The following is a 24,635-nucleotide window of genomic DNA, read 5'->3' as shown; positions in this document are numbered from 1 at the left end:
GCTATGGCCCCACATCAGTGTTTCCAAGGAACACCTTCCCCCACAACACTCTTCCTCCCTTCTTTGTCTGCAGCATTACAGAACTCAGTGCCTCCACTCCCATTCTACCTCTTCCACTTCTCAGGCCTGCTCTACATACGTGGATTTTGCCCTTTACTTGATACTGGGGGAACCAACATCGCCTTTGAGGACAAAGAAAACGGGACGATAGCAGAAATGGTGTTGGCATTGGCATCAGATGTGAAAGAAAATCCAGACAAGAAGAAGGAAAATCCAGCCTTCAACAGTCCAGTCAGAGCTTCCTTAACCCAACAATTTTCAAAGCTCTCAGCCAACATCTCACACACTGCATTCTGGCTTTTATCAGCACCAGGGACAATATCCATGCTCCTAATAGCTATCAGACAACAGAAAGAACACTTCATTCACTGACATTGTTTTGAATGACAAATATACACAAGCTTTAGCCTTCACAGCTTCACACAATCAAAGCCTGCAAATGATTCCCTCATTCCCTCAATACTAATGCACCTTCCAGTCTGCTAAGGTTTATGTCCAGAGCAGAGAAATGAAGAAAAAAGAAAGCAGAGATTTTCAAGTGCAGCTTTGCCATTCCACACCAGCGCTGACTCTCCTGAAACACCCAAATAGGGGCTGACGTGACAAAGGCTCATGAACACACAGCACAGTGCTATGAGTAAATGAAAAAAGAAAAATACAACACCATTTCTGCTGCTTTTTCACATTCCACACACGGACGTGAACATAAGGCCAGGAAATGCTGTCCTCAACCAAACAGCACATGGAAGCACTCTAAGAGAAATGTGGCTGAGAAACTCTTCGAGAAGGAATGCTTACCAACCCTGTGCACACTCAAATTCAATCCCACAACAGCTGGAATCCAATCAGTTTTTAAGCTGCAGATCAGGCCCTAAACTCTTCCACTGAACCACACAGTAGAGGATTTCATGTTAGGAAACACTCAGCACTTCCCAGAAAGATTCCAACTCTCCCACTCATCTCCTATGAATATCAAACTTCAAATGATGAACAGGAGGTAACAAAGGAACTTTTCCAAATTATTTCACGAAACCACACAATCACTGAACCATCAAATTGCTCAGGTGCCAAAGACCTTCAAGATCAGCAAGTCCAACATCAATGTCACCAGACGACCCCACCTCTAACAACCCAAATTCAGTCGCAGTTTTGTCACACAAAACATTCTGTCTTCATGTGTTCATTCAGATTTGCTCAGGCAAGGTTAGGAGTTGCTGCAATACAGCCTTATCATTTCCAAATACAAATGCTTAGTCCAGAAAATGGGAAACATGGAACACAGCCATCCTGGGAAGAAGGCCTACAAACAGCTTTACAGCTATGAAGAAACTCTGCGTCACGATGTCACATCCAGATACACGAGAGGTTTCACACAGGATTTACAAGAAACTAGAGATATGTGCTATCATTCTACACAGAGAGAGAAATTCTGTCATCAGAGGATTACCATCACCATGCAAGGTAATGAAACTACGACCAAATGGTGCATCCACATTACAGCTCTTGACACCAACTATGGAATCAAACACAGCATCTTTGCTGACCCACCTGCTGTTCACTTTCAAATCCAGCCACTCACCATCCTACCTCTGCATTCACTACCTTTCTTGAACCACGGATACATCCAACATGAAGCAGTCGCTCAGCTCCTCGCAGCAGCACCTCATTCAGATACAGGTCAAGAACACAAAAGCATATCCAAGTTCTCTTCCTGACAGCTGGAAGCATTCAAGTCAGGTCGTCCACAGCAATGACGGCTCTCTCCCACACTGTCTACTGGTTTAAGCTTTGACAACAAACAAGGCAAAACTGATAAGTGAAGCAATTACTTACCAATCTTCAGATCTTGCTATGCAGGCATGGCAAATGTCATTCCACATGAAGCTGAAGTGATGGACCCACAAAGTGGCTCTCACCATTCCAACTGCCTTCCAGCAATGGCTGCTCCGTTCCTATCAAGTCAGCATTCAAACTACCCTCTTTCCTCCACAATTTCTTCATAAGTAGCATCCCCAAGCCATTCCCCATTCATATGCCTGTGATTCTCTTCAGTATTTGTTGATACCCAACAGCTTCAAAGGACCAGTAGCCCAGCCCATTTCCCTACAACATGCAAAAAGACCGCGACAGGGCTTGACACAGGAACATTTTTTCCAACAACTTATCATCATGCAGAGAACTTAGAAGGAGTTTAAACGTCAAGCAGAAATCACATATAAGGTCATTAACCTTTGGTTTCAAGACCAACGCACCTGAGACACCCAGCACACGAGCTATTGGGAAGTCATCCAGCCCTGCCAACAACGCAAAGTGTAAGGTGGCAGTCAAAGCAAACTCATGGATGGAAGCACACAGAAATAAAGAAACCAGAAGTTGGAGTCTCTCTCTAAGGGCCTATTTTACAAGTGAAGACTTCAGAGAAAATATAAGACATGCTCGTTAATCTCCTTCTTCCTTTTACCGCATACAGAAAATCTGGCCTACAGCTGATTGACACCTTGTCAAAGGAAGGAAGAATTTCCTGTTCTACAACACTCTCATTTCCCAGTGTAACAACATTGGCCAGAAATGGAAAACATGAACCACATCCATCCAGGAAGTACAGGCCTCAAGACATGAAAGCCACGGTGAAGGAAATGTACATAATAGGGATACAGGATACCAGAGACAGATAAATGAGGATTCACACTGCCATTAGATGCCATTCTAGCTCTAAAGAGCTGTTCCACAAACAACTTTGGTGAACAATTCATTTGCAGGCAACTATTGCTTCCTGTAATGACGGGGAAATGAGGACTGTAGTGTAAACAGCACAGAGCTTTGCACCAGCTCTGAAGTCAAACCCTTACCCTTCTCAACACCACACTCACTACTTCTTAGGTTCAGCACCAGCCTCTCACCTTCTTCTCTCAACATTCACAGACTTCACTTGCATCATCAACTACAACAGCACTGGGCACTAACTTGATCATGAACAACACTTCATTCAGCTCTGCTTTACAGAAATCTAAAAATATTAAATTATTTCTACAGACATCTTTAATCATTCAACACATGTATAGAAACATCTCCACCATTGGGTATTTATAATTGATATTCTAGGCTTGAAATGGCTATCAGCTATACTGTGATTCCCCTTTAGCATTCAAAAACAAAAAAGACAATAATGTTGAATCTACCAAAGTGATAAACAGCACTGACGCTGTACAGACATCACTCTTGCAGCTGACCAAGCATTATGAAACTAAACATTAAAGTGACAAAACCGCAACATGGCAGATGCCACAGCAAGTGTTAACACAGATACACCCACCTCGATTCCTATGAGGTCATCAGGACGCTGACAGAAGGCTGACAAACAACAAAACACATCCCCTGCTTTCCTCACAAGCCATTCACACACAGCACCCCCAAAACTAGTAGGCTGTAGAGATCGCCAATGATTATGATTACAGGCAAACAGCTAACGCCAAAGGATGATTTGGTCATTCGATTCATCAAGCACACTGATCAAACACACCACTACCAAAGGGAAATGCACATAGATACAGAATGCAAAATAACAAAAAGGAACTCCACAGGCAGTGAACAAAACACTAGCTATGCCTATTCAGGATGTCAGGATCAAAACTCCACGAAATCAGGGGACGTCAGAAGAAAAGGTGCGTTTAATTTAGTAATAGAAAGAGAAGACTTTGTACTGCCAACAGCCCCGTCGGAAAAGGAAGCCTGGAGCAGGGAGGGAAAACGTGATATGGTGAAACGTCAAATGCAAAGGGACAGGCAAGTGGGGAGGGAGACAGTGGGCAGGCGGCGCGGTGGCAGCACTCACCGTGAGGGCGTCGGGCTCGGCGGCGCGCTGCGCGGCAGCGTCTTCCCCGCGCGGCGGCGCGGCCTCGTCCGAAGGCGGCCGGGCCGGGAGCGTGTCGCAGCAGCTGCCGCCCGCGCAGCGCGGCTGGCTCTTGCGCGAGTCGGCCGTGAGCGACACGTCGTGCGAGTAGGAGCGCAGGAAAGCGCGGACGCCGTCGATGCCCACGAAGTGCGAGGCCGGCACGCCGCGCCACGCGCCGCCGGCCGAAGGCGCCGCGGGCGGCCGCGAAAGCCGCCGGCGCCGCAGGCGCAGCGCCAGCAGCAGCAGCAGCGAGGCGACCAAGAGGCACGACACGGCCGCCACGGCCAGCACCAGCCAGCGCGTCAGGCCCAGCGCGGGCTCGGCCGGCGCCGCCGCGCTGCCCAGCTCCGACAGCAGCTCGGCCACGCTCTCGGCCAGCACCACCGTCAGCGTGGCCGTGGCCGACAGCGCCGGCCGGCCCCGGTCCTTCACCACCACCACCAGGCTGTGCCGGGACGCGTCGCGGGCCAGCGGCGAGCGCGCCGTGCGCACCTCGCCGCTGTGCAGCCCCACGCGGAACAGCCCCGGCTCCGTCGCCTTGGCCAGCTCGTACGACAGCCACGCGTTCTGCCCCGCGTCCGCGTCCACCGCCACCACCTTGGCCACCAGCGCGCCGGGCTCCGCCCAACGCGGCGCCAGCTCCACGCCCGCCCAGCTCCACGCGCCCAAACCCGCGCCCGCACCCGGCGCTGCCGCCGCCGGCGGGTACAGCACCTGCGGCGCGTTGTCGTTCTCGTCTGCGATCAGCAGCCGCACCGACACGTTGCTGCTCAGCGGCGGCGAGCCGCCGTCCTCCGCCCGCACCCACAGCTCCACCTCGCGCACCTCCTCGTAGTCGAACGAGCGCAGCGCGTACAGCGCGCCCGTCTCCGCCTGCACCGACACGTACGACGACAGCGGCGCGCCCCGCAGACGCCCCTCCCGCAGCCCGTAGCGCACGCGCGCGTTCTGACCCCAGTCCGCGTCCCACGCGCGCACCGTCAGCACCAGCGCGCCCTCCGCGTTGTTCTCCGACACACGCGCGCTGTAGCGCGCCTCCGCGAACACCGGCGCGTTGTCGTTCACGTCCAGCACCCGCAGCGCCAGCACCGCGTCGCTCCGCAGCGACGGCGACCCGCCGTCCGACGCCCGCACCGTCACGTTGTACTCCGACGCCCGCTCGCGGTCCAGCTCCCGCGCCGTCACCACGCTGTAGTAGTCGTCCAGCGCCCGCTCCAGACGGAACGGCACGCTCTCGCCCAGGCTGCACCGCACCTCCCCGTTCGCGCCCGAGTCGCGGTCCTGCACGTGCACCAGCGCCACCACCGTCCCCGGCGCCGCGTCCTCCGAGATCTCGCTCAGCGCCGAACGCACCCAAATCTCGGGCGCGTTGTCGTTCACGTCCGTCACCGAGACTGAGACTTTTGCAATGCCGAAAAGTCCACCGCCATCATGTGCCTGTACCTCGAATGAGTGACTGTCTTCTTCCTCGTAGTCCAGGTTCCTCACCAACCTGATTGCTCCTGTATCGGGCTCCAGATAGAAGATTTCGGATATCACTTCTGTAGGTACCTTAAGCGAGTACACTACTTCACCGTTGGTTCCGTCGTCGGGGTCGGTGGCGGTGACGCTGAGCAGCGTGGAGCCCACTGGCACGTCCTCGGGCACTCGCACCGTGTACACCGCCTGGCTGAACGCGGGCGCGTTGTCGTTGGCGTCCAGCACAGCCACGCGGATGCGCGCCGTGCCCGTCCGCGACGGATCGCCGCCGTCGCTCGCCCTCAGCAGCAGCTCGTGAAACGCCGCCTCCTCCCGGTCCAGCGCCTTGGCCAGCACCAGCTCGGGACGCTTCTCGCCGTCGCCTCCCGCCTGCACCGACAGCGAGAAGTGCTCGTCGCCGCTCAGCGCGTAGCTTTGCAGAGAATTCACACCCACGTCGAGATCTTGAGCTTTACTGAGGACAAAAGTTGATCCGAGTACCGTCATCTCGTTCATTCTCAGTTCAATATCTCCCTCTCGGAAGGTGGGGGTATTGTCGTTAATGTCCGTGATTTCCACTTCGATTGCGTAAACCTTCATCTCGCCCTCCACGATCAGCTCACAGCGCAGCACGCATTTCTCCTGCAAACGGCACAGCTGCTCCCTGTCGATCCTCTCGGCCGTCACCAAGTGGCCGCTGCTCGCATGCACAGCGAAATACTGCGTCCTGCCTTGGGACACCACGCGGGCGCCGCGCCCGCCGAGCGCCGCCAGCTCCAGCGCCAGGTCCTCGGCCACGTCGCCCACGAACGAGCCCTTCGGCAGCTCCTCGGGCACCGAGTAGCGCAGCTGCCCCCACGCCGCCTCCCACGCCGCCACCAACACGCACCACAGCAGCGCCCGCTGACTCCGGCACCACCGCCCTTCTCTCGCCGCGCACATCTCCCGCACGGACCCGCCGACAACGAACCACCGCCGCTCACGCGCCGCTCCCACTCCGACTGCTTCTTCTGCCAATTCTCTCCCGCCTTCTGCTCCGGCTCCGGCTCGGCGTCCGCTGCCGACCGCTCCCGCCGCCCCTCCGCCTCGCTGCAGCACCGCTCCGCACCGCTCGGCCGCTCGCAGCCGCCCGGACGCCGACACAGCCAGCGAGCGAGCGAGCGAGCCGGGCCGCAGCGGGCGGGGCTGCCTGCAGCGCTCCGCTCCTTCCTCTCCTCCGCGGTGAACAGCGGCGCCCGCAGCCCACGCCCGGCACTGCACGCACGGCTCCACCGAGCAACGCCGCTGCCTCTGCCGCCGGAACCGCCGCCACCGCACAGCCCGGCACGCAGCGCTTCCTCAGCATTTCGTTAATATTCCCGGCATTTCTTTTCCCAAACACTTATCATGATTGTGACGAAAGAGTACTTTATTCAAGCTGCTCATTACATACAGGCAGCAGAAAGTCCCTCTTCAGTCCGAGATTTCTTACTCAGAGCAAGGAGAAATGTTGTGATTTATTCCAGCTCCTTACACTGACTCTTTACCCGTTTCTGCAGAAGCACTAATTCCATGGGGTTGGCCAGAGATTATTCTTGCACTTGCTCTCGAATGGAATGTTCATCACTTCTCCAAAAGTCTTTAATTTTCTGAGTACTGCACACGTTTGTGATTCCTGTTGCTGCCATGTCATCTGCCTTCAGAAGTCCATCCCACCTTCATCTCACATAGGAAAGGTATTTCATGTGCTCTGCACATACCAGAATACAAAAGGAAGTGTAGTTCTCAACCCAACCATTCCTCCCTATCATGGTGCAGGCGCCAGCAGCTCCCTTGAGCCCTCCCGGTAAAAGTTGCAATTGGCCACAAGCTCTCCACATCAGTTTGCAACATGTTCCCGAGTAGCCAGCGTGCCACAGCTAGATCAGACGTGATGGGAACATTCAAGGCTTGGTGATTTTCTTCCTCCACGAAGAATGGGTAGAGGACCACGGTTGTGTTCTCCAAAACCATTTTTCCTGCAAGGCAAGGAAGGAAGCTTGGCTCTTCGTGGCATTTCTGCTTCCAGATGTCATGAAAGAAACTGGGGGACGCTGCTGTAGGGTATAGTTGCTTTGACACAACTCTGCCTGGAGAAGTCATCTTCCAGAGCACATGCAAGACACTGACAGTTCAAGCTGCATCTTCACTTCCTTTCAGTTGAGAGGACAAAACAATCATTTCTTTTTCCAGGACCATCTTGATCAACGAGATGGAAATGTGATCATCTTGGGTCTGTCATGTCTACATCATAGAGAGGAGGATCCTTATTCTTAATTTCAACTTCTGAGTTGTAGAAGTATTTAGACTCACATTTGCAGAAGGAGCCTCTGCACCACGAACTCCATTAATTTTCCTTGCACTCATTCTGCCATTCATTTTTATTGTTCTTTCCAGCACTGCAACATTAACTTAGTCCTGCATTCACTGGTGAATTCTCCTCTTCCTTCAATGTCAACAGCCTACAATTACCTGCTCTCCTGCATCCTTAACACTCTGCTAAGGGAACCTTCCATGCACATTCTCCAGTGCATCATGAAGACGAGTTCCCAATTCAAGTTGTTCAACCCCCTGTTGGCATAGACCAGGAGCCAGGAGTTCCCCTGAGCCCTCGGAGATGGCAGGCTCTGGGCCTCCAGTCCTCCAATAAACCAGAACAACCCACAAGAGGTGGCCACAAACATTGCAGACAAGTCTGTACTGCTTCCACATACAACCAGCATGCCACATGGCACTGACAGGCTGTGGATACATGCAGTGCTGGATGACCTTTTGCTACCTTCTGATTGCAACAGCGGGTAGAGCAGCATGGCTGCCTTCTCACAGACTCCTTCCTCCAAACCAGTAGCTCAGTCATCTCAAATAATTCGGATTCTAATCATAAAGGAACAGCTGATCGTTGCGAGGCATACTATTGTAGTGTGCAGTTTCACTGACACAACCTTGCCTTAAAATGAGCACTTGGAAGTCAATGAAAATTGAACTTGCATTTTCATATGTCATGATTTTACAGCCAGTGGGATTGGTTGAAGCCTCGTACAAACAAGATTGCCATTCCTGATCACCACGACGTTCAAAGAAAGAGGCTCAGTGAAATAGGCACTAACCTGGACACAATATTAGCAGTCAAAACTTGGTACAGGAAAATACACTGCTGAACCATCAATCCTCCTGATTCAAGGGAAGGCTTGATGCTCTTCTACTGACTGTGATCCCTACGTCTGGGTTGCAAGAACAATCATCTCCAGCCTTTGGACAACTAAGATATGTGCAAGTGAGCATCTACACAAAAGTGACACAGAAATAATTTCTCCCATTCTTACCTGGGACGTCTGCAGTCACCAGATCTCTCTTGTATGTTTGCACACTTGGAGATTGGAACAGTTGGAAACTCTGGCGTTGCTTTCATTTCACTTACTTTCTAACCAGGTACCTACACGTATATTGCAAGAAAACACCACGGCACTTGCAGTGAAGTGACACACATCCAGGTGCACACGCAGGTGTAATAGGACAGCAATACATCGCAGCTGCTATGGCCCCACATCAGTGTTTCCAAGGAACACCTTCCCCCACAACACTCTTCCTCCCTTCTTTGTCTGCAGCATTACAGAACTCAGTGCCTCCACTCCCATTCTACCTCTTTCACTTCTCAGGCCTGCTCTACATACGTGGATTTTGCCCTTTACTTGATACTGGGGGAACCAACATCGCCTTTGAGGACAAAGAAAACGGGACGATAGCAGAAATGGTGTTGGCATTGGCATCAGATGTGAAAGAAAATCCAGACAAGAAGAAGGAAAATCCAGCCTTCAACAGTCCAGTCAGAGCTTCCTTAACCCAACAATTTTCAAAGCTCTCAGCCAACATCTCACACACTGCATTCTGGCTTTTATCAGCACCAGGGACAATATCCATGCTCCTAATAGCTATCAGACAACACAAAGAGCACTTCATTCACTGACACTGTTTTGAATGACAAATATACACAAGCTTTAGCCTTCACAGCTTCACACAGTCAAAGCCTGCAAATGACTCCCTCAATCCCTCAATACTAATGCACCATCCAGTCTGCTAAGGTTTATGTCCAGAGCAGAGAAATGAACTAAAAAGGAAAGCAGAGATTTGCAAGTGCAGCTTTGCCATTCCACACCAGCGCTGACTCTCCTGAAACACCCAAACAGGGGCTGATGTGACAAAGGCTCATGAACACACAGCACAGTGCTATGAGTAAATGAAAAAAGAAAAATACAACACCATTTCTGCTGCTTTTTCACATTCCACACACGGATGTGAACATAAGGCCAGGAAATGCTGTCCTCAACCAAACAGCACATGGAAGCACTCTAAGAGAAACGTGGCTGAGAAACTCTTCGAGAAGGAATACTGGCCATCCCTGTGCACACTCAAATTCAGTCCCACAACAGCTGGAATCCAATCAGTTTTTAAGCTGCAGATCAGGCCCTAAACTCTTCCACTGAACCACACAGTAGAGGATTTCATGTTAGGAAACACTCAGCACTTCCCAGAAAGATTCCAACTCTCCCACTCATCTCCTATGAATATCAAACTTCAAATGATGAACAGGAGGTAACAAAGGAACTTTTCCAAATTATTTCACGAAACCACACAATCACACAACCATCAAATTGCTCAGGTGCCAAAGACCTTCAAGATCAGCAAGTCCAACATCAATGTCACTAGACGACCCCACCTCTAACAACCCAAATTCAGTCGCAGTTTTGTCACACAAAACATTCTGTCTTCATGTGTTCATTCAGACTTGCTCAGGCAAGGTTAGGAGTTGCTGCAATACAGCCTTATCATTTCCAAATACAAATGCTTAGTCCAGAAAATGGGAAACATGGAACACAGCCATCCTGGGAAGAAGGCCTACAAACAGCTTTACAGCTATGAAGAAACTCTGCGTCACGATGTCACATCCAGATACACGAGAGGTTTCACACAGGATTTACAAGAAACTAGAGATATGTGCTATCATTCTACACAGAGAGAGAAATTCTGTCATCAGAGGATTACCATCACCATGCAAGGTAATGAAACTATGATCTAATGGTGCATCCACATTACAGCTCTTGACACCAACTATGGAATCAAACACAGCATCTTTGCTGACCCACCTGCTGTTCACTTTCAAATCCAGCCACTCACCATCCTACCTCTGCATTCACTACCTTTTCTTGAACCACGGATACATCCAACATGAAGCACTCGCTCAGCTCCTCGCAGCAGCACCTCATTCAGATACAGGTGAAGAACACAAAAGCATATCCAAGTTCTCTTCCTGACAGCTGGAAACATTCAAGTCAGGTCGTCCACAGCAATGACGGCTCTCTCCCACACTGTCTACTGGTTTAAGCTTTGACAACAAACAAGGCAAAACTGATAAGTGAAGCAATTACTTACCAATCTTCAGATCTTGCTATGCAGGCATGGCAAATGTCATTCCACATGAAGCTGAAGTGATGGACCCACAAAGTGGCTCTCACCATTCCAATTGCCTTCCAGCAATGGCTGCTCCATTCCTATCAAGTCAGCATTCAAACTACCCTCTTTCCTCCACAATTTCTTCATACGTAGCATCCCCAGCCACTCCCCATTCATATGCCTGTGATTCTCTTCAATATTTGTTGATACCCAACAGCTTCAAAGGACCAGTAGCCCAGCCCATTTCCCTCCAGCATGCAAAAAGACCGCAACAGGGCTTGACACAGGAACATTTTTTCCAACAACTTATCATCATGCAGAGAACTTAGAAGGAGTTTAAACATCAAGCAGAAATCACATATAAGTTCATTAACCTTTGGTTTGAAGACCAACGCACCTGAGACACCCAGCACACGAGCTATTGGGAAGTCATCCAGCCCTGCCAACAACGCAAAGTGTAAGGTGGCAGTCAAAGCAAACTCATGGATGGAAGCACACAGAAATAAAGAAACCAGAAGTTGAAGTCTCTCTCTAAGGGCCTATTTTACAAGTGAAGACTTCTGAGAAAATATAAAACATGCTCGTTAATCTCCTTCTTCCTCTTACCTCATACTGAAAATCCTGCCTACAGCTGATTGACACCTTCTCAAAGGAAGGAAGAATTTCCTGTACTACAACACTCTCATTTCCCAGTGTAACAACATTGGCCAGAAATGGAAAACATGAACCACAACCATCCAGGAAGTACAGGCCTCAAGACATGAAAACCACCATGAAGGAGATGTACCTAATAGGGATACAGGATACCAGGCGGATAAATGAGGATTCACACTGGGATTAGATGCCATTCTAGCTCTAAAAAGCTGTTCCACAAATGAATTTGATGAACAATTCATTTGCAGGCATCTATCATTGCCTCTAATGACAGACAAATGAGAATTATACCATCACCAGCACAGAGCTTTGCACCAGCTTTGAAATCAAACCCTTACCCTTCTCAACACCACACTCACTACTTCCTAGCTTCAACACCAGCCTCTCATCTTCTTCTCTCAACATTCACAGACTTCACTTGCATCATCAACTACAACAGCACTGGGCACTAACTTGATCATGAACAACACTTCATTCAGCACCGCTTTACAGAAACCTAAAAATATTAAATTACTGCTACTGATAGCTTTAATCATTCAACACATGTACAGAAACATCTCCACCATTGGGTATTTATAATTGATATTCTAGGCTTGAAATGGCTATAAAGGGCTATCAGCTACACTCTGATCCCTCTTTAGCATTCAAAAAGAAACGAGGCAATAATGTTGCATCTACCAAAGTGATAAACAGCACTGACGCTGTAGAGACATCACTCTTGCATCTGACCAAACATTATGAAACTAAACATTAAAGTGACAAAACCGCAACATGGCAGATGCCACAGCAAGTGTTAACACAGATACACCCAGCTCTATTCCTATGAGGTCATCAGGACTCTGACAGAAGGCTGAGAAACAGCAAAACACATCCCCTGCTTTCCTCACAAGCCATTCACACACAGCACCCCCAAAACGAGTAGGTAAACATTATCGGCTGCAGAGATTGCCACTGATTGTGATTACAGGCAAACAGCTAATGCCAAAGGATGATTTGGTCATTCAATTCATCAAGCACATGGATCAAACACACCACTACCAATGGGAAGTGCATGTAGATACAGAATTCCTGAAAATAAAAAGAAACACCAAAGGCAGTGAACAAAACACTGGCTATGCCTATTCAAGATGTCAGGATCAAAACTCCATGAAATCAGGGGACGTCAGAAGAAAAGGTGCATTTAGAGTAGTAATAGAAAGAGAAGACTTTGAACTGCCAGAAGCCCCGTCGGAAAAGGAAGCCTGGAACAGGGAGGGAAAACGTGATATCGTGAAATGTGAAATGCAAAGGGACAGGCAAGCGGGGAGGGAGGGAGTGTGGAGGCGGCGCGGTGGCAGCACTCACCGTGAGGGCGTCGGGCTCGGCGGCGCGGTGCGCGGCAGCGTCTTCCCCGCGCGGCGGCGCGGCCTCGTCCGAAGGCGGCCGGGCCGGGAGCGTGTCGCAGCAGCTGCCGCCCGCGCAGCGCGGCTGGCTCTTGCGCGAGTCGGCCGTGAGCGACACGTCGTGCGAGTAGGAGCGCAGGAAGGCGCGGACGCCGTCGATGCCCACGAAGTGCGAGGCCGGCACGCCGCGCCACGCGCCGCCGGCCGAAGGCGCCGCGGGCGGCCGCGAAAGCCGCCGGCGCCGCAGGCGCAGCGCCAGCAGCAGCAGCAGCGAGGCGACCAAGAGGCACGACACGGCCGCCACGGCCAGCACCAGCCAGCGCGTCAGGCCCAGCGCGGGCTCGGCCGGCGCCGCCGCGCTGCCCAGCTCCGACAGCAGCTCGGCCACGCTCTCGGCCAGCACCACCGTCAGCGTGGCCGTGGCCGACAGCGCCGGCCGGCCCCGGTCCTTCACCACCACCACCAGGCTGTGCCGGGACGCGTCGCGGGCCAGCGGCGAGCGCGCCGTGCGCACCTCGCCGCTGTGCAGCCCCACGCGGAACAGCCCCGGCTCCGTCGCCTTGGCCAGCTCGTACGACAGCCACGCGTTCTGCCCCGCGTCCGCGTCCACCGCCACCACCTTGGCCACCAGCGCGCCGGGCTCCGCCCAACGCGGCGCCAGCTCCACGCCCGCCCAGCTCCACGCGCCCAAACCCGCGCCCGCACCCGGCGCTGCCGCCGCCGGCGGGTACAGCACCTGCGGCGCGTTGTCGTTCTCGTCTGCGATCAGCAGCCGCACCGACACGTTGCTGCTCAGCGGCGGCGAGCCGCCGTCCTCCGCCCGCACCCACAGCTCCACCTCGCGCACCTCCTCGTAGTCGAACGAGCGCAGCGCGTACAGCGCGCCCGTCTCCGCCTGCACCGACACGTACGACGACAGCGGCGCGCCCCGCAGACGCCCCTCCCGCAGCCCGTAGCGCACGCGCGCGTTCTGACCCCAGTCCGCGTCCCACGCGCGCACCGTCAGCACCAGCGCGCCCTCCGCGTTGTTCTCCGACACACGCGCGCTGTAGCGCGCCTCCGCGAACACCGGCGCGTTGTCGTTCACGTCCAGCACCCGCAGCGCCAGCACCGCGCCGCTCCGCAGCGACGGCGACCCGCCGTCCGACGCCCGCACCGTCACGTTGTACTCCGACGCCCGCTCGCGGTCCAGCTCCCGCGACGTCACCACGCTGTAGTAGTCGTCCAGCGCCCGCTCCAGACGGAACGGCACGCTCTCGCCCAGGCTGCACCGCACCTCCCCGTTCGCGCCCGAGTCGCGGTCCTGCACGTGCACCAGCGCCACCACCGTCCCCGGCGCCGCGTCCTCCGAGATCTCGCTCAGCGCCGAACGCACCCAAATCTCGGGCGCGTTGTCGTTCACGTCTGTCACCGAGATCGACACCTTCGCCGTGTCGAACAGCTCTCCTCCGTCTCGTGCCTGAACCTCTAGTTCGTATGAGTTTCCTTCCTCGTAGTCCAGATTTTTCAGTAGCTTGATAGCTCCCGTATTCGTTTCTAGTTGGAAGAATTTCGTTACTGCGTTTGTCAGTTTTCTAAACGAGTACAACACTTCGCCGTTGGTTCCTTCGTCCGAGTCGGTGGCAGTGACGCTGAGCAGCGTGGAGCCCACGGGCACGTCCTCGGGCACTCGCACCGTGTACACCGCCTGGCTGAACGCGGGCGCGTTGTCGTTGGCGTCCAGCACAGCCACGCGGATGCGCGCCGTGCCCGTCCGCGACGGATCGCCGCCGTCGCTCGCCCTCAGCAGCAGCTCGTGAAACGCCGCCTCCTCCCGGTCCAGCGCCTTGGCCAGCACCAGCTCGGGACGCTTCTCGCCGTCGCCTCCCGCCTGCACCGACAGCGAGAAGTGCTCGTCGCCGCTCAGCGCGTAGCTCTGCAGGGAATTCACACCCACGTCGGGATCGTGAGACATAGGTAGGAGAAAGCGCGTCCCCTTGGTTGTCGTTTCGCTTATTCTCAGTTCTTTTTGTGATTCTCCGAAACTGGGCGTATTGTCGTTAATGTCTGTGATTTCCACTTCGATTGCATAAACCTTCATCTCGCCCTCCACGATCAGCTCACAGCGCAGCACGCACTGGGGTTCGCTCTCGCACAGCTGCTCCCTGTCGATCCTCTCGGCCGTCACCAAGTGACCGCTGCTCGCATGCACAGCGAAATACTGTGTCCTGCCTTGGGACACCACGCGGGCGCCGTGCCCGCCGAGCGCCGCCAGCTCCAGCGCCAGGTCCTCGGCCACGTCGCCCACGAACGAGCCCTTGGGCAGCTCCTCGGGCACCGAGTAGCGCAGCTGCCCCCACGCCGCCTCCCACGCCGCCACCAACACGCACCACAGCAGCGCCCGCTGCCTCCGGCACCACCGCCCTTCTCTCGCCGCGCACATCTCCCGCACGGACCCGCCGACAACGAACCACCGCCGCTCACGCGCCGCTCCCGCTCCCACTTCTTCTTCTTTCAACTGTCTCTCGCTTTCTCCGGCTCCGGCTCCGGCTCGGCGTCCGCTGCCGACCGCTCCCGCCGCCCCTCCGCCTCGCTGCAGCACCGCTCCGCACCGCTCGGCCGCTCGCAGCCGCCCGGACGCCGACACAGCCAGCGAGCGAGCGAGCGAGCCGGGCCGCAGCGGGCGGGGCTGCCTGCAGCGCTCCGCTCCTTCCTCTCCTCCGCGGTGAACAGCGGCGCCCGCAGCCCACGCCCGGCACTGCACGCACGGCTCCACCGAGCAACGCCGCTGCCTCTGCCGCGGGAACCCCCCGTACCGCGCAACCCGGCACGCTGCACTCTCTCAGCATTTTGTTCATATTCCCGGCATTTCTTTTCCCCAACTCTTAACATGATTGAGACGACTGATTACTTTATTCTGGGTGCTCATTACATACAGGCGATAGAAAGTCCCTCTTCAGTCCGAGATTTCTTACTCAGAGCAAGGAGAAATGTTGTGATTTATTCCAGCTCCTTACACTGACTCTTTACCCGTTTCTGCAGAAGCACTAATTCCATGGGGTTGGCCAGAGATTATTCTTGCACTTGCTCTCGAATGGAACGTTCATCACTTCTCCAAAAGTCTTTAATTTTCTGAGTACTGCACACGTTTGTGATTCCTGTTGCTGCCATGTCATCTGCCTTCAGAAGTCCATCCCACCTTCATCTCACATAGGAAAGGTATTTCATGTGCTCTGCACATACCAGAATACAAAAGGAAGTGTAGTTCTCAACCCAACCATTCCTCCCTATCATGGTGCAGGCGCCAGCAGCTCCCTTGAGCCCTCCCGGTAAAAGTTGCAATTGGCCACAAGCTCTCCACATCAGTTTGCAACATGTTCCCGAGTAGCCAGCGTGCCACAGCTAGATCAGACGTGATGGGAACATTCAAGGCTTGGTGATTTTCTTCCTCCACGAAGAATGGGTAGAGGACCACGGTTGTGTTCTCCAAAACCATTTTTCCTGCAAGGCAAGGAAGGAAGCTTGGCTCTTTGTGGCATTACTGCTTCCAGATGTCATGAAAGAAACTGGGGGACGCTGCTGTAGGGTACAGTTGCTTTGACACAACTCTGCCTGGAGAAGTCATCTTCCAGAGCACATGCAAGACACTGACAGTTCAAGCTGCATCTTCACTTCCTTTCAGTTGAGAGGACAAAACAATCATTTCTTTTTCCAGGACCATCTTGATCAACGAGATGGAAATGTGATCATCTTGGGTCTGTCATGTCTACCTCATAGAGAGGAGGATCCTTATTCTTAATTCCAACTTCTGAGTTGTAGAAGTATTTTGACTCACATTTGCAGAAGGAGCCTCTGCACCACGAACTCCATTAATTTTCCTTGCACTCATTCTGCCATTCATTTTTATTGTTCTTTCCAGCACTGCAACATTAACTTAGTCCTGCATTCACTGGTGAATTCTCCTCTTCCTTCAATGTCAACAGCCTACAATTACCTGCTCTCCTGTATCCTTAACACTCTGCTAAGGGAACCTTCCATGCACATTCTCCAGTGCATCATGAAGATGAGTTCCCAATTCAAGTTGTTCAACCCCCTGTTGGCATAGACCAGGAGCCAGGAGTTCCCCTGAGCCCTCGGAGATGGCAGGCTCTGGGCCTCCAGTCCTCCAATAAACCAGAACAACCCACAAGAGGTGGCCACAAGCATTGCAGACAAGTCTGTACTGCTTCCACATACAACCAGCATGCCACATGGCACTGACAGGCTGTGGATACATGCAGTGCTGGATGACTTTTTGCTACCTTCTGATTGCAACAGTGGGTAGAGCAGCATGGCCACCTTCTCACAGACTCCTTCCTCCAAACCAGTAGCTCAGTCATCTCAAATAATTCGGATTCTAATCATAAAGGAACAGCTGATCGTTGCGAGGCATACTATTGTAGTGCGCAGTTGCATTGACACAACCTTGCCTTAAAATGAGCACTTGGAAGTCAATGAAAATTGAACTTGCATTTTCATATGTCATGATTTTACAGCCAGTGGGATTGGTTGAAGCCTCGTACAAACAAGATTGCCATTCCTGATCACCACGACGTTCAAAGAAAGAGGCTCAGTGAAATAGGCACTAACCTGGACACAATATTAGCAGTCAAAACTTGGTACAGGAAAATACACTGCTGAACCATCAATCCTCCTGATTCAAGGGAAGGCTTGATGCTCTTCTACTGACTGTGATCCCTACGTCTGGGTTGCAAGAACAATCATCTCCAGCCTTTGGACAACTAAGATATGTGCAAGTGAGCATCCACACAAAAGTGACACAGAAATAATTTCTGCTGTTCTTACCTGGGCCGTCTGCAGTCACCAGATCTCTCTTGTATGTTTGCACACTTGAAGATTGGAACAGTTGGAAACTCTGGCGTTGCTTTCATTTCACTTACTTTCTAACCAGGTACCTACATGTATATTGCAAGAAAACACCACGGCACTTGCAGTGAAGTGACACACATCCAGGTGCACACGCAGGTGTAATAGGACAGCAATACAACACAGCTGCTATGGCCCCACATCAGTGTTTCCAAGGAACACCTTCCCCCACAACACTCTTCCTCCCTTCTTTGTCTGCAGCATTACAGAACTCAGTGCCTCCACTCCCATTCTACCTCTTTCACTTCTCAGGCCTGCTCTACGTACATGGATTTTGCCCTTTACTTGATACTGGGGGAACCAACATCGCCTTTGAGGACAAAGAAAACGGGACGATAGCAGAAATGGTGTTGGCATTGGCATCAGATGTGAAAGAAAATCCAGACAAGAAGAAGGAAAATCCAGCCTTCAACAGTCCAGTCAGAGCTTCCTTAACCCAACAATTTTCAAAGCTCTCAGCCAACATCTCACACACTGCATTCTGGCTTTTATCAGCACCAGGGACAATATCCATGCTCCTAATAGCTATCAGACAACACAAAGAGCACTTCATTCACTGACACTGTTTTGAATGACAAATATACACAAGCTTTAGCCTTCATAGCTTCACACAGTCAAAGCCTGCAAATGACTCCCTCATTCCCTCAATACTAATGCACCTTCCAGTCTGCTAAGGTTTATGTCCAGAGCAGAGAAATGAAGAAAAAAGAAAGCAGAGATTTTCAAGTGCAGCTTTGCCATTCCACACCAGCGCTGACTCTCCTGAAACACCCAAACAGGGGCTGATGTGACAAAGGCTCATGAACACACAGCACAGTGCTATGAGTAAATGAAAAAAGAAAAATACAACACCATTTCTGCTGCTTTTTCACATTCCACACACGGACGTGAACATAAGGCCAGGAAATGCTGTCCTCAACCAAACAGCACATGGAAGCACTCTAAGAGAAATGTGGCTGAGAAACTCTTCGAGAAGGAATACTGGCCATCCCTGTGCACACTCAAATTCAATCCCACAACAGCTGGAATCCAATCAGTTTTTAAGCTGCAGATCAGGCCCTAAACTCTTCCACTGAACCACACAGTAGAGGATTTCATGTTAGGAAACACTCAGCACTTCCCAGAAAGATTCCAACTCTCCCACTCATCTCCTATGAATATCAAACTTCAAATGATGAACAGGAGGTAACAAAGGAACTTTTCCAAATTATTTCATGAAACCACACAATCACACAACCATCAAATTGCTCAGGTGCCAACGACCTTCAAGATGAGCAAGTCCAACATCAATGTCACCAGACGACCCCACCTCTAACAACCCAAATTCCATCTCAGTATTGTCACACAAAACATTCTGTCTTCATGTGTTCATTCAGACTTGCTCAGGCAAGGTTAGGAGTTGCTGCAATACAGCCTTATCATTTCCAAATACAAATGCTTAGTCCAGAAAATGGGAAACATGGAACACAGCCATCCTGGGAAGAAGGCCTACAAACAGCTTTACAGCTATGAAGAAACTCTACATCACGATGTCACATCCAGATACACGAGAGGTTTCACACAGGATTTACAAGCAACTAGAGATATGTGCTATCATTCTACACAGAGAGAGAAATTCTGTCATCAGAGGATTACCATCACCATGCAAGGTAATGAAACTGCGATCTAATGGTGCATCCACATTACAGCTCTTAACACCAACTATGGAATCAAACACAGCATCTTTGCTGACCCACCTGCTGTTCACTTTCAAATCCAGCCACTCACCATCCTACCTCTGCATTCACTACCTTTTCTTGAACCACGGATACATCCAACATGAAGCACTCGCTCAGCTCCTCGCAGCAGCACCTCATTCAGATACAGGTGAAGAACACAAAAGCATATCCAAGTTCTCTTCCTGACAGCTGGAAACATTCAAGTCAGGTCATCCACAGCAATGACAGCTCTCTCCCACACTGTCTACTGGTTTAAGCTTTGACAACAAACAAGGCAAAACTGATAAGTGAAGCAATTACTTACCAATCTTCAGATCTTGCTATGCAGGCATGGCAAATGTCATTCCACATGAAGCTGAAGTGATGGACCCACAAAGTGGCTCTCACCATTCCAACTGCCTTCCAGCAATGGCTGCTCCATTCCTATCAAGTCAGCATTCAAACTACCCTCTTTCCTCCACAATTTCTTCATACGTAGCGTCCCCAAGCCATTCCCCATTCATATGCCTGTGATTCTCTTCAGTATTTGTTGATACCCAACAGCTTCAAAGGACCAGTAGCCCAGCCCATTTCCCTACAGCATGCAAAAAGACCGCGACAGGGCTTGACACAAGAACATTTTTTCCAACATCTTATCATCATGCAGAGAACTTAGAAGGTGTTTAAGCGTCAAGCAGAAATCACATATAAGGTCATTAACCTTTGGTTTCAAGACCAACGCACCTGAGACACCCAGCACACGAGCTATTGGGAAGTCATCCAGCCCTGCCAACAACGCAAAGTGTAAGGTGGCAGTCAAAGCAAACTCATGGTTGGAAGCACACAGAAATAAAGAAAGCAGAAGCTGAAGTCTCTCTCTAAGGGCCTATTTTACGAGTGAAGACTTCAGAGAAAATATAAGACATCCTCTTTAATCTCCTTCTTCCTTTTACCTCATACTGAAAATCTTGCCTACAGCTGATTGACACCTTCTCAAAGGAAGGAAGAATTTCCTGTACTACAACACTCTCATTTCCCAGTGTAACCACATTGGCCAGAAATGGAAAACATGAACCACATCCATCCAGGAAGTACAGGCCTCAAGACATGAAAGCCACGGTGAAGGAGATGTACATAATAGGGATACAGGATACCAGAGACAGATAAATGAGGATTCACACTGGGATTAGATGCCATTCTAGCTCTAAAGAGCTGTTCCACAAACAACTTTGGTGAACAATTCATTTGCAGGCAACTATCATTGCCTCTAATGACAGGGAAATGAGGATTGCAGTGTAAACAGCACAGAGCTTTGCACCAGCTTTGAAATCAAACCCTTACCCTTCTCAACAACACACTCACTACTTCTTAGGTTCAACACCAGCCTCTCACCTGCTTCTCTCAACATTCACAGACTTCACTTGCATCATCAACTACAACAGCACTGGGCACTAACTTGATCATGAACAACACTTCATTCAGCACTGCTTTACAGAAACCTAAAAACATTAAATAATTCCTACTGACAGCTTTAATTATTCACCAAATGTACAGAAACATCTCCACCATTGGGTATTTATAATTGATATTCTAGGCTTGAAATGGCTATAAAGGGCTATCAGCTACACTCTGATCCCTCTTTAGCATTCAAAAAGAAACGAGGCAATAATGTTGCATCTACCAAAGTGATAAACAGCACTGACGCTGTAGAGACATCACTCTTGCATCTGACCAAGCATTATGAAACTAAACTTTGAAGTGACAAAACCGCAACATGGCAGATGCCACAGCAAGTGTTAACACAGATACACCCAGCTCTATTCCTATGAGGTCATCAGGACTCTGACAGAAGGCTGACAAACAACAAAACACATCCCCTGCTTTCCTCACAAGCCATTCACACACAGCACCCCCAAAACGAGTAGGCTGTAGAGATCGCCAATGATTATGATTACAGGCAAACAGCTAATGCTAAAGGATGATTTGGACGTTCGATTCATGAAGCACATGGATCAAACACACCACTACCAATGGGAAGTGCATGTAGATACAGAATTCCTGGAAATAAAAAGAAACACCGTAGGCAGTGAACAAAACACTGGCTATGCCTATTCAGGATATCAGGATCAAAACTCCACGAAATCAGGGGACGTCAGAAGAAAAGGTGCGTTTAATTTAGTAATAGAAAGAGAAGACTTTGTACTGCCAACAGCCCCGTCGGAAAAGAAAGCCTGGAGCAGGGAGGGAAAACGTGATATGGTGAAACGTCAAATGCAAAGGGACAGGCAAGCGGGGAGGGAGACAGTGGGGAGGCGGCGCGGTGGCAGCACTCACCGTGAGGGCGTCGGGCTTGGCGGCGCGCTGCGCGGCAGCGTCTTCCACGCGCGGCGGCGCGGCCTCGTCCGAAGGCGGCCGGGCCGGGAGCGTGTCGCAGCAACAAATACAAAGAACTAAGATACTTATCATCTCTAAAGAGATGAGAGAGAGGAAATTCAGACCCTCCATCTGCCCTGTCTCTATAGAGATTCATCCGATTTGCTGAGCAGCCATTAGGAAAAGAGAAATGACAGTTGACAACACCAGCAGAAATGCTGCTAGCAAAAAGCACTTCAGTCAATCATCTCTAGAAAGCGACAACCCTGTTGTTCCTTTGTGCCCATCCAAAGAGGAGATACATGACTCGGATCATTTGCTGCGCTGGGCATTTCATTACAACGCGGCTCGTTAAGAGCCAGTAGGACAATTGCAAGAGATCCTCCAGCTGTTACATGATATCACTGATATGGGAGACACAGCATCAGTCCATGAAAATTAAAAACAGTACTGATCTCTGCCATTTATTCGGTCTCAGCAGATATGGAACTCGTTTTTAATTAGTGATGCAGGTAATGAAAAGTGAGTGTTAGCTCAAAAAGGAAGGAACGACATCAAAAGCTGCAGTGTTTGACTTGTCAGCATTGACATGCAGATAAAGTCACAGTGAGATTTAAGATAAGGAATCTATTACGCATATAGTTTAGCTGACGACAGAGTCGCTTCCCATCAGGTGAAGATGACAGGGGGAGGAGCAACGGCACGAATTGAAAGGAGGCAGTGAGAGTGCAAACACTTCACAAGACCCGAATAGAATCTCTCCACACGCCTCTGGTTACGGCACTGCCACTACCGCTGTCCAATCGAGAGAGGAAAAAAACTGCAAACTAGGGGCGTTAAAAAAGCAACTGAGGGAACGAGGACAGAGAAGAGGGAAGAGAGATGAACAAAGCCAAGAGGCCCACAAAAAAAAGAAGCCTGGAGCAAGGAGAGCAAACGCGATATCAGGGAATGTAAAATGCAAAGGAACAGGGAAACGAGGAAAGAGGGACACAGCGAAGGATGGAGAGTGGAAGCGGCGCGGTGTCAGCACTCACCGTGAGGGCGACGGGCTCGGCGGCGCGGTGCGCGGCAGCGTCTTCCCCGCGCGGCGGCGCGGCCTCGTCCGAAGGCGGCCGGGCCGGGAGCGTGTCGCAGCAGCTGCCGCCCGCGCAGCGCGGCTGGCTCTTGCGCGAGTCGGCCGTGAGCGACACGTCGTGCGAGTAGGAGCGCAGGAAGGCGCGGACGCCGTCGATGCCCACGAAGTGCGAGGCCGGCACGCCGCGCCACGCGCCGCCGGCCGAAGGCGCCGCGGGCGGCCGCGAAAGCCGCCGGCGCCGCAGGCGCAGCGCCAGCAGCAGCAGCAGCGAGGCGACCAAGAGGCACGACACGGCCGCCACGGCCAGCACCAGCCAGCGCGTCAGGCCCAGCGCGGGCTCGGCCGGCGCCGCCGCGCTGCCCAGCTCCGACAGCAGCTCGGCCACGCTCTCGGCCAGCACCACCGTCAGCGTGGCCGTGGCCGACAGCGCCGGCCGGCCCCGGTCCTTCACCACCACCACCAGGCTGTGCCGGGACGCGTCGCGGGCCAGCGGCGAGCGCGCCGTGCGCACCTCGCCGCTGTGCAGCCCCACGCGGAACAGCCCCGGCTCCGTCGCCTTGGCCAGCTCGTACGACAGCCACGCGTTCTGCCCCGCGTCCGCGTCCACCGCCACCACCTTGGCCACCAGCGCGCCGGGCTCCGCCCAACGCGGCGCCAGCTCCACGCCCGCCCAGCTCCACGCGCCCGCACCCGCACCCGCACCCGGCGCTGCCGCCGCCGGCGGGTACAGCACCTGCGGCGCGTTGTCGTTCTCGTCCGCGATCAGCAGCCGCACCGACACGTTGCTGCTCAGCGGCGGCGAGCCGCCGTCCTCCGCCCGCACCCACAGCTCCACCTCGCGCACCTCCTCGTAGTCGAACGAGCGCAGCGCGTACAGCGCGCCCGTCTCCGCCTGCACCGACACGTACGACGACAGCGGCGCGCCCCGCAGACGCCCCTCCCGCAGCCCGTAGCGCACGCGCGCGTTCTGACCCCAGTCCGCGTCCCACGCGCGCACCGTCAGCACCAGCGCGCCCTCCGCGTTGTTCTCCGACACACGCGCGCTGTAGCGCGCCTCCGCGAACACCGGCGCGTTGTCGTTCACGTCCAGCACCCGCAGCGCCAGCACCGCGCCGCTCCGCAGCGACGGCGACCCGCCGTCCGCCGCCCGCACCGTCACGTTGTACTCCGACGCCCGCTCGCGGTCCAGCTCCCGCGCCGTCACCACGCTGTAGTAGTCGTCCAGCGCCCGCTCCAGACGGAACGGCACGCTCTCGCCCAGGCTGCACCGCACCTCCCCATTCGCGCCCGAGTCGCGGTCCTGCACGTGCAACAGCGCCACCACCGTCCCCGGCGCCGCGTCCTCCGAGATCTCGCTCAGCGCCGAACGCACCCAAATCTCGGGCGCATTGTCGTTCACGTCCGTCACCGAGACTGTGATCTTCGCAGAGTCTGAAAGTCCACCTCCATCGTTTGCCTGAACGAGAAATTCATAGAAATCTACCTCCTCGAAGTCCAGATTTCTTACCAGACTAATCGCTCCGGTCTCTGTTTGTATGTGGAATGTATTCGATATCTGCTCTAAAACTTCTTGAAATAAGTATCTCACATCCCCGTAGGTTCCTTCGTCCGAGTCGGTGGCAGTGACGCTGAGCAGCGTGGAGCCCACGGGCACGTCCTCGGGCACTCGC

General features: G+C 52.6%; 1 protein-coding gene across 8 annotated transcripts in view; it reads right to left on the bottom strand.

Annotated features, from left to right (window-relative positions):
* The window catches only part of LOC125700302 (protocadherin gamma-C5-like), a 193,004-nt gene that overhangs the window by 160,389 nt on the left and 7,980 nt on the right, over window positions 1–24,635 (bottom strand). Inside the window, exon 1 of one of the 8 annotated variants that reach the window (XM_048960791.1) lies at window positions 14,987–15,674. The exons of 1 other annotated variant lie outside the window; for it this stretch is intronic. In XM_048960791.1, the coding sequence (XP_048816748.1) occupies window positions 14,987–15,334 (348 nt within the window). In that variant the 5' untranslated portion in view covers window positions 15,335–15,674. Of the gene's footprint in view, window positions 1–6,004; window positions 6,450–13,912; window positions 15,675–24,635 lie in introns of those variants that run through there. 6 more of the 8 variants (XM_048960788.1, XM_048960780.1, XM_048960786.1 and 3 more) reach the window with 6 other exon arrangements.

This window comes from Lagopus muta, chromosome 14 (genome assembly GCF_023343835.1).
Source record: "Lagopus muta isolate bLagMut1 chromosome 14, bLagMut1 primary, whole genome shotgun sequence".
NCBI lineage: Eukaryota > Metazoa > Chordata > Aves > Galliformes > Phasianidae > Lagopus > Lagopus muta.
Note: the sequence above shows the minus strand (reverse complement) of the source record. Positions and strands in the feature narration are given on the sequence as shown.